Source organism: Onychostoma macrolepis, chromosome 24, assembly GCF_012432095.1.
Source record: "Onychostoma macrolepis isolate SWU-2019 chromosome 24, ASM1243209v1, whole genome shotgun sequence".
NCBI lineage: Eukaryota > Metazoa > Chordata > Actinopteri > Cypriniformes > Cyprinidae > Onychostoma > Onychostoma macrolepis.
In genome coordinates, this window is record NC_081178.1 from 4,140,290 (window position 1) to 4,151,308 (window position 11,019).

Sequence of the window (11,019 nt, forward strand, 5' to 3'; positions counted from 1 at the left end):
CTTCTGGAAGAGCAGAGCACAACACCTTTTTATTTTATTTTATTTTATTATTTTATTTTATTTTATTTTATTTTATTTATTAATTTTATTCTATTTTTTTTATTTTATTTTTTTTATTTTTTTTTATTTTTTTTATTTTGTTTTGTCACCCACCCGAACTACATGAGATGCAACACAGCCACGTCACTCAAATGAAAGCTATTTTAATAACTTAAGCGCAATGCACGTTTTTATGTACATTAACAACAATAATAGTTGTCTACATTAGTAATAGACGTCTATACACAATTGTTTCATTTTACTAGGTTCTTTAAAAAAGGTTTTATCCGGTAAACGTTTCGAAAGCGGAATGTTTCTTCGCCGTATTTGTTCACCGCCGGTACATATTAGGACAAGCGCAACCAGGAAGCAGTGTACAAACACTGAAAACATTAAGATCAGAATTTGTTTATCAATTTTATTCTATTAAATTAACGCTGGAGGAAGCGATCGCACTGTTTGAACTGTATCTCGTGGTCATGATTATATCTTTCTCATGGGCTGTTTATTTCATGTTCGTGTCTAAGGCTGGTGTGGGCAAGAATTATGGAATAGACTGGTGAAGGTCTGCTGGAGAGATTTCGTTTGAGTAAATAGAGCAAAATATGCACCGTTAAACACTTTCAACATGTCGTTTTTATTCCCTGCAGATGGGTTTGACTGAATCTGGCTCTGTAGGCTTACTAAAGGCGTGAAAATGGACTTCTCCAAGTTCCTGGCAGATGATTTTGATGTGAAGGACTGGGTGAATGGAGCTTTTAAAGTGGCTCAGAAAGATGTACCCGGTAAAACAGACGCTCACGCCTCTACTCTGGTCATGAAGCTGCAGCTGTTTATTCAAGAGGTCAATAACTCTATAGAAGGTGAGTGTGGCATCCATTCAAAGCAGTCTTTCAAATGTCTGAATGTCATTGCATTCTCATCAAAACTGTGTAGTGAGGAAGTGTTTGTCTCTTCTGCTCACTAAGGCTGCATTTATTTGATCAAAATACAGGAGAAAGAGTAATATTGTGAAATATTATTGCAATTTAAAATAACTGTTTTCTATGTGAATATATTTTGAATTGTAATTTATTTCTGTGATCAAAGCTGAATTTTCAGCATCATTACTCCAGTCTTCAGTGTCACATGATCTTTCAGAAATCACTCTAATATGCTGATTTTTTTTATTATCAGTGTTGAAAACAGTGTTGAAAGCTTAATATTTTTGTGGAAAGTGTGATACTTTACAGAATTCTTTGATGAATAGAAAGTTTAAAAGAACAGTATTTATTTGAAATAGAAATCTCTGTAACATCATAAATGTCTTTACTGTCATTTTCTGATGAATTGAATGCATCCTTGCTTAATAAAAGTATTAATTTCTTAACTTTTGAATGGTGGTTTGTATCTGTTTGGTCAGTCTCTGATTGTCTCTCTGTGTGTGTGTGTGTTTGCAGAGAGCAGCAGTCAGGCCCTGCAGAATATGCCGCGTGTATTGAGGGATATTGAAGCTCTGAAACAGGAGGCGTCTTTCCTGAAGGATCAGATGATTCTGGTTAAAGAGGACATCAAGAAATTCGAACAGGACACGGTGCAGTCTATGCAGGTAAGAATAAATTCACACACAAATCACTTTTTGATCTATGCAGCTGTTATGTAATATCAAACTTTTTTTTATTTTTTATTAGCTTAAAGTACATTTCATACAAGTATTATTTCTGATTCTATATATCAGGCTTTTATGGCCTATATAATATGAGATAGTGAGAATATGGAGCTCATTCCTCAAGGAGGAAAAATCACCTCATAGTCTTATTCATAGGACCAAACTGTGCAAAAATATGCAATTTGGTGCAGTTACTGATATTTATATGGTAGCTTGTAGTGTAAATCAATGAGATCTTTATAGCAGTATAGTCTCTCTATCACTCCCAATGATGTCTTAATAAGATAACATTTCAAAGCTTAGTTTTATGATAAAAGGTCTGTAGTTTCAAAACTAGTAATGCAATCCAATACAATGATTATTGAGAGATGAACAGATAAACATTCCTCAAAAGCCCGATGGATCATATTTGATACTCAAATTTTAACATGGTATTTCTAATAAATTCATGTATGGATAATCAAGTAAACCTAAGTTGCTTCAGTCCAGTAAGTGTTCATCTTGAAATATTACTAGCAGTATGAAAGTTATTATTGTTTACTTTATAAAAATCATTAAAGATTTCACAGCAAAAAGATAGTTATAGTTATATATATATATATATATATATATAGATACAATAGTTCAGTCCCTGCTGATTTTTGTTTATGCAAATGTTAACTTTTTGTGGCATACTGTAGACAGTTGTTTGTTTTTTATATCGATGTGTGGCAGGTGTTGGTGGAGATTGATCAGGTGAAGTCTCGTATGCAGTTAGCAGCAGAAGCGCTACAGGAAGCTGATAAATGGAGCACTCTCAGTGCCGATATTGAGGAGACTTTTAAGACGCAGGTGATGTATTACACATCTGTCTTCATGCTCTTAGCATGAGTGTGGATGTGGATCTGAAATGTTGATGTGTTTGTCTGCAGGACGTGGCTGTGATCAGCGGTAAATTGACTGCCATGCAGGGCAGTTTGGCGATGCTGGTGGACACACCAGACTACAGTGAGAAGTGTGTTCAGCTGGAGGCTCTGAAGAACCGTCTGGAAGCTCTGACCAGCACACAGATCGTCTCCACGTTCAACTCACTGGCTACAGGTGCTGTTATACATCAGGCTTATGTGTAAAAGAGATACATTTTAAATGGCATTACATTTATCAAAGAATTGGAGTCAGTAAGATTTTATTTTTGAAAGAAATTCTTATTTTTGTTCAGTGAGGATGCATTAAATTGATCAAAAGTGACAGGAAAAACTTTTAGAATGTTATTAAAGATTCCTGTTTTTCATAACTGCTGTTTGAACTTTCTATTCATCAAAGAATCCTGGAAAAAGCATCATGGTTTCCACAAAAATATGAGGCAGCGCAACTATTTTCAACATTAATAATAATCAGAAATGTTTCTTGAGCAGCAAATCAGCATATTAGAATAATTTCTGAAGGATCATGTGACACTGAAGACTGGAGTAATGATGTTGAAAATTCAGCTTTGCTTTACATTTTAAAATAAATTCACATAGAAAACAGTTGTTTCAAATTGCAATAATATTTCGCAATATTACAGTTTTTACTTTATTTTTGATCAAATAAATGCAACGTTGGTGAGCATAAGAGAATTCATTCAAAAATAAAAAAAATAATCTTACAGAATAATATGCTTTAACATGCCAAGATGCTAATATTTATTTGTATAATCTGTTTCAGATCAAGCAAAGCTTTTTGTACGAGTTTTTACCGAAATGGACAGAATGCCGCAGTTACTGGCTTACTACTTTAAATGCCACAAGGTACAACATTTTAATTTGAGACATTTTTTTTTTCTTTAGAGTTATCATGAAATTACCTATATTTAAACTGCTTTGAAAAATATATTTTTTATACCTGTACTGCACAGGTTTTAAGGTAAAAAGACAACATTTTTATGTTTAGAGATGTTTTATGTTTTACGCTTAACTGCTGTTTTTAAAAAGTATCACCTGAATGCATTTTTGTCTTGTATTAATCTTAAATGTTTTTTACATTTAATGCTTTATTTTACAGTACATGTACTTATAATGTACTTAAGAAAGTAGTTGCAATATATGGTTAGGTTTAGGTGAAGGTTCAGGGTTAGTACCCAGTTATAATATGTAATTACATAGTATATGCATCCAGAACAGGACTGTAAAATAAAGTGCAAGTTTTTTTAATTAGTTTTCCAACTTTTTTTAGTCACTTTGTTCCCACCATGAAAATAGCCTAGCTGCTGATGTGGCAGTATAAAAATATACCTAATAAATGGGTAAATAAACTTGTGTGTGTTTAGGCACAACTGTTGAACGTGTGGGAAAGCATCTGTCAGTCAGACGCGACTCTGAAGCAGCAGCTCTCGGAGTTTTACGACACACTTCTGTCCACATGGCACACACAGCTTCAGTGGAGCAGTCAGGTACACACACTCTCATCCGCACCGCAGTACAGCGTTCATACTCGTACTGTCACACACACTAAGACATGTGTACATGTGTGTGCAGGTCTTTAAAAACCCCTGTGAAGTGCTCACCGTGCTGATGATCCAGACGTTGGGGGCGATGGTGCCGTCTATCCCAGACTGCATTGCTGTGGCACTGAAGCGTTGCTCTGGCGATTGTCGTCTGGATGTGCTGTTGGAGCTCCATCAGACGGCGGCGAACTTCAGTCGCAGCCTGGAGGCGGCAATGCAGCCGCAGCTCGGTGCGTGTACGCCAAAAAATCCTGTCAGGCATATTTAGAACAAGAATCATTAGATGATATTAAAAGACTTTATTTAAGTATCTCAGTGCAGCCCCCAAAACTAATTAATAGTCATTTTAAATCTTTGCCACTTTCCTTCAAACTACTAGGTTTTACAGATTTTTCAGCAACAAATTTTAATCATGTAACATTTGATAAAATGTATTATCACTTATTCTGTTTTATATTTTATATATGAGAGAAAAATTATTTCTCTCAATTTGACATTTTCACAAAAGTTATTTGAAACATTAGACACTTTATTTGCATTTAATATGCTGTATATGTATATAAAATCACGTTTATTAATTTGATTTGATTTGATACTAAAATGCTACATCTTCTCTATGACCCGTTTTATATATAGATATACATCACATTCCCGCTATTCTCAGTAGTTTACAGTAATACAAAAAAATTTCTCCTCATTGCTGTAATTCAAAAAGATATACTAAACATTTTTTAAACGATTTAAGATGTAAAGAATATTTGCAAGAGTACATATTTACAGTAATGAGAGTTATTTTTTCACATTATAATGAAGAGAATTTGGGGGAAAATTTGCTTAATTGTTTAATTTTCTTAATTGTTATGAGAATTTTTATAAATGGTCATTTATTTTATTAAAAATACATTTTCGGTAAAAATATGTATAATTTTCTTATATATTTCTTAAAGTGCTGTCAAATGATTAATCGCGATTAATCGCATCCAAAATAAAAGTTTTTATTTACATAATATATCTGTGTGTACTGTGTATATTTATTATGTATATATAAATACACACACATACAGTATATATTTTGTATATATATATATATATATATATATATATATATATATATATATATATATATATATATATATATATATGTATATGTATGTATGTATGGTCATTTATTTATGTTATATATAAATATATTTAATATATAAACGTAACATATTTTCTTAAATTTATACATGCATGGGTGTGTATTTATATATACATAATAAATATACACAGAACACACAGATATATAAACAAAAACTTATTTTTGGATGTGATTAATCGCGACAGCACTAAAAAATATCATTTATAACAATAATTTATAATGAATAAATACACTTTTTTTAAAAAGCGTGGGATCAACAAAGGACCTTAAGACAGGAATTGAACGCCAACAATAAATACACATTATTAAACAATATTAAAAAAATTGACATGAAAATCATCAGTCTTTGTATATGCTTATATAGTGAGATTATATTTTTCATCGTTTTCTTGTCTTCATGTGTGTGTGTTTCAGGCGAGTGTAACCTCTTGAAGGTGGCAGAGCTGGTATCATGTGTTTATTCACCTTATAAGACTTATCAGATGCAATACGGAGAACTAGAGGAGACAAACTTACTGATCCAGCTCAGTGCTGTTCCTCTGGTGAGTAAACAGAAGCTTTCATTTTTGATCTTGCACTAGTACACAAACTATAAAGCTTTGGCTTCCAATAATTTTTTACTTGCATTGTGAGATGAGGGATAAAAAGGTAGCATACTGAGAAATATTACCAAGACAGTACATAAACAACGCTTTTTCCTATAGCATTGTCTTCAATGCCTGTATGTAGTGTGATTTGCAAACAAGTGACGCTTATGAGCAATTCTTTTTAGTGGATCATTCTCGGACTGAATCAACTGAATCAACTCAACCTATTGCTCACTGAATCTGTCTGTGCAGTTACTAAATTACCTGCTGTAACAGATGCTGATAAGAGTTTGAAGTTAAATATACATATTCACAAATGTTTATTGTATAAATACTATGTTTGTTTTTTCCTCTATAGCATTCACCATGTGTTTTTTATTCATTATTTGTGTGTGTGTGTTAGGAGCGTGGTGAGGTTCTGGACTGCGTGTTAGAGCTCACACACTCTGTTCAGAAGGTGTTTGGTTTGGCGGCGGCTGCCGTGGATCGCTGTGTGAAGTTCACGGATGGTCTCAGTGTGTGTGGGCTCATCAAAGCCCTGCGAGCGCTTTTCAGCAAGTATGAATCATACACGCATTTACTACGCTTACACACAGAGACAAACACACAGCCCACAGGTCAGCTGCGCTCTCTAGCGGATTCTCTCTTTTCTCTCTCAGGTACGTGTCAGACTTTTCTGTCACGCTTCAATCAATCAGGAAGAAGTATAAGTTAGAGGACACGCCCACTTCTGAGGTGTTCACTGAGGATTGGACGGCTTTCCAGAACTCTGTCAGGTGGGTGTGAGGTGTTTTTTTTGTTTTTTTGCCATTAATGGTGATTAGTGTAAGTTTAAAGTTATATGTTTATAGATGTATGTATAGTTACATAAAAGTATTATCTGTTTGTTCTTTCTTCTAGAATCATTGCAACCTGTGGTGAGCTACTCAGACAATGTGGAGCATTTGAACAGCAGCTTTCAAACAAGTAAGATGTGTTAAAGTACAAATCTGCTTTATTTATTAAACTGTCTTTACTTAAGTTATTAAATTTTACCCTAATAATATCCCTGTTACACTGTATATGATTAAAATATTGAAAAACTATATAAAATTTTATAACTCATATATAACATTTTAATAAGTATTTCTTTAATTAAAATTATTAACTATAAAATATATAATGTATATGTATACGTGTATGTGTTTGTATTTATCAGGGTTATTATCCTCAACTAAAACCATAAAACCCTAGTAATTATTATATATTTAATTATTATACAATTTATATATATATATATATATATATATATATATATATATATATATTATTAGTTTTGTTAATTATTAATAGTTAATATTTTAGTTTTGTTAAGTTGAAGTACTAACATAACAAACTAAATAAACTGAAAACTGACACATTAAAAAACTATATAGACATTAAGAAAATGACAAAATAAAAATGTCAAACACATAAAAAATAAAAATCTAATTCAAAACATTAACAAGTATAATAACAGTATGTAAAAATTAAATAACCTAAAACTAAAAACTAAAACTTAAATAAAATAAAAAGACTATGTAGATGTAAAAAAATAAATAAAAATAACAAAACTCGCAAAAAATACAAACTAATTCAAAAAATCAACAAAAACTATAATAATAGTAATGAATATAATACCAAAATAACACGTGTGTGTGTGTTATAATAATCATTGTTATCCGAATATATAAATTATATAATCATATAAATAATTTATGAGTGTTTCCAGTCATGAATCATGGTTGTGCATTGTGATTGGCAGGATCCTGGGGAGGGCTGGGCGTTTCCTGTGGGAGGGGTTTAACCCCAGAAGTCTGACTGGTTTACAAGAGGGCGTGGCTGAGAGGCGGAGCCAAAAGAACCCATGGCAGGAATACAACTACCTTCAGCAAACCAACACGGCTGAGTATAATACTCTACTGGAGACGCTGCACTCCCTCAAGGTTTCACTTCATATACGTGTCCTTTGAATGTGCTGCTTTCATATTCTAGAAGTGTAAACTGAAGTTTGTTTCGTGCAGGAGAAAGGAACAGGAAACTCAAGCTTATTGGCTGAGACTCGCGGCGCTCTGACACGTCTGAACCAGCAGGCCAATCAGCTGGCGTTTGACTCGGTGTTCCTGCAAATCAAGCAGCAGCTTTTCCTTCTCAACAAACCAGAGGTTTGCACAGTGTTTTTAGGTCATTATGAAATGTCAAAAATAGCGCGTATCGTATTTGAGTCATTGTGTTTTTGACTTTTGAAGGGTCGCGGCTCTGCTAATTTGAGTGAAACGCTAACTGATGATCTACCGGCCTTCAGTTTGTCACCGCAGGAGTACATCACTAATGTAAGACAATATAAACACATCATCTGAGTGTTAGTCCATGTCCTTATGATGTCAAACATGATGACAAATGCTCTTAAAGATACAGGGACAAACACAAGCCACATGTTCACTGGACGAGATGAACGTTAATGGCTGTAATTAGACTCTTTATTGTAGACACCTCCACACTGCACACTTATGTGCAAATTTGTTATACTGTAGTTTTAAATATATAATATATATATATATATATATATATATATATATATATAATAAATAAATTAAAAAATATATATTTTTCTGTTTTCATTTTAATATTAGTTAAAAGTTTTGGTAATTTTGTTGTGTTTTATATTGCATTTTATATATAATTCTCTCTCTCTCTCTCTCTATACATATATGTGTATATATATATATATATATATATATATATAGTGTGTGAAATAAAATATATATATTATTTATTTATTTTTTTAGATACTTACAAATCTGACCTGTATACATTCTAGTTATATAATTGTGCACTCTATTTGTGTGTTTTGTCTATAGATCGGTCAGTATATCATGTCTTTGCCTCTGCATTTGGAGCCGTTTGTGACTCAGGAGGATCCAGCGCTGGAACTCGCGCTACACACTGGCAAACTGCCGTACCCTCCAGAACAAGGTGAACACAAGCACATGAAATAAAGCTGCTTCACACACACACACACACACACACACACACACACACACACACACACATACATACATACATACATACACACACACACACACACACACACACACACACACACACACACACACACAGACACACACACACACGATGTCTGATGTGTCTGCTCTCTCTGTAGGCGATGACGTCCCTGAGCTGGAGAACACGGCGGATTATTGGCTGGGTTCTATCGCCAGGGCGACCATGCAGACCTATTGTGATGTCATCCTGCAGCTTCCTGAGCTCAGTCCGCATGTAACCAAACAGCTGGCAACTGACATAGGTGACATAATTATTACATCATGGCACCATTATCACCAACAAAAATTCATATGTAACACTTGTTCTCAATGAAGCTACAAAGCTCTAGTGGCTTTGTTTTTATTATTCATCATTAACATCAAGTTTTTCAGTTAAAACTGACGTGTTTTGAGTCATGATTTCTTTTAGCCAAGTTTATGCAATTGTTTTATTTCTATTTTTATCATAATTTAAATTACTATTATCTATAGATTTCCTGTGTTCATTTTAACATTTCATTAAAATGTTTACTGTTTTACTTATTTTAGTACTTCAACTTTAATGTTTAAGCAGTGAATTTTTGTATTGTTTTATAGTTAGTTAAATAATATATAAAAAAATAACTAAATATATAATATAATTTTTTATGAATATATAATTTATCAGTGTGTGATTTTGTTTTTTTAGTTGTAGTTTTTAAAAATATATATTTTTTTTACAAATAAGCCTATGGAAAAACAGGCCTTTTGTTTAAGTTGTTTTCCTATTTTTTTTTTTTTTTAATTATTATTATTATTTGTTATAATATAAAGTTTTTAAAAACACTTGTGTATGTGTTTTATTAATGTCATTCCAGATTACCTGAGTAACGTCATGGATGCGCTGGGGTTGCAGAGCTCTAGAACTCTCCAGAATATCGTCACCCTTCTTCGTGCCAAACCGGATGAATACCGGCAGACGGCCAAACCCCTCCCGCGCAGACTGGCCTCGGCCATCGCCACCATGAGAGGTCTGGAGTACTGACACCACCACCGGCCTCGAGTAGATGGGCCAATATGTGTTTGAAGGGATTTCATTGTTGCCGAAACAAACACCAAAATGTGACACTAAACAGATCTAATATTTCTCAACAAACACAATAAATCTATAAATGACACTTATTGTTAATTATGTTTTTAACAAATTTTAACAGAAGTTGATGGTTTAGGAAAATAAAAAATAGTCTGGGACTAAATTGTGCAGAAAAGAAAATGTTACAGTGATCCAGTTTTGTCTTGCTGGTGTTTCTTCTGCTTATTGTTGGCTCCAGGGATTTAATTGAATGGCACAATGAAAGATGGTTTGCATATTTATTTTTGTGTTTTGCATGTTTGCCATTATTTCTCTTGATCAGTAATAAACATGCGCACTCTTGTGTTTCTGGTTTATCAGGCTACATGATAACTTTCTGCTTTTCATGTCTGGCTCTCTGAATTTGTATTTCTGTTTTCTTTGCTCACATGGGAAGTTTCATACAGCATTTGAGGAATGTTTTCAATTCTGTTCATTTGTTAACAAAATAAAACATCCGAACAGATTTAAGTGCATTGTTTTGTGTTTTACAATACATCTTAAATCTGGCCTGTGATATTAAGTTTTGCAGTGCAAAAATTTGGATAAACAATTGTCAACATTGTAATATTAAATATCAAGAAATTATCAGATTGCCCCTGGTCCTGGAATGATTGTTTAATAAAATGTTATGATTTTTAAAATTAGTACATATTTTGTATTAAGCATATCTGAAAGTGTTCACAAATATATATAGTCCATCAGTCAAAAATCTGGGGTTTCATTCATTAACATTTTGTTTTGTTTTTCTCTGCTCACCAAGGTGGCATTTATTTGATCAAAAATACAGTAAAAACAGTAATATTTCACAATATTATTACAATTTAAAATAGCTTTATATGTATATATATATATATATAATTATTTTTTTAAATGCAATTTATTCCTGTGATCAAAGCTGAATTTTCAGCATCATTACTCCAGTCTTCAGTGTCACGTGATCCTTCAGAAATCATCCTGATATGCT

At 32.8% G+C, this 11,019-nt stretch overlaps 1 protein-coding gene across 1 annotated transcript; it reads left to right on the forward strand.

Annotated features, from left to right (window-relative positions):
* The first annotated feature begins 370 nt into the window (after positions 1 to 370).
* On the forward strand, positions 371 to 10,728 carry cog7 (component of oligomeric golgi complex 7). Its single transcript, XM_058764929.1, has 18 exons — positions 371 to 604; positions 690 to 902; positions 1,479 to 1,627; positions 2,402 to 2,518; positions 2,599 to 2,767; positions 3,374 to 3,456; positions 3,975 to 4,097; positions 4,183 to 4,381; positions 5,707 to 5,834; positions 6,283 to 6,437; positions 6,539 to 6,655; positions 6,780 to 6,845; positions 7,663 to 7,843; positions 7,922 to 8,062; positions 8,147 to 8,230; positions 8,759 to 8,873; positions 9,061 to 9,204; positions 9,799 to 10,728. The coding sequence occupies exons 2-18, from the start codon at positions 737 to 739 to the stop codon at positions 9,963 to 9,965; spliced, it is 2,304 nt and encodes a 767-aa protein (XP_058620912.1). The 5' UTR covers positions 371 to 604; positions 690 to 736; the 3' UTR covers positions 9,966 to 10,728.
* Positions 10,729 to 11,019: the final 291 nt, after the last annotated feature.

Coding starts and splice junctions, on each gene's coding strand:
- cog7 (XM_058764929.1), top strand. CDS start 737: ATGGACTTCTCCAAGTTCCTGGCAGATGATTTTGATGTGAAGGACTGG. Junction 2,519..2,598: donor AGGAGACTTTTAAGACGCAG/GTGATGTATTAC, acceptor GTTTGTCTGCAG/GACGTGGCTGTGATCAGCGG. Junction 6,438..6,538: donor CTGCGAGCGCTTTTCAGCAA/GTATGAATCATA, acceptor TTTCTCTCTCAG/GTACGTGTCAGACTTTTCTG.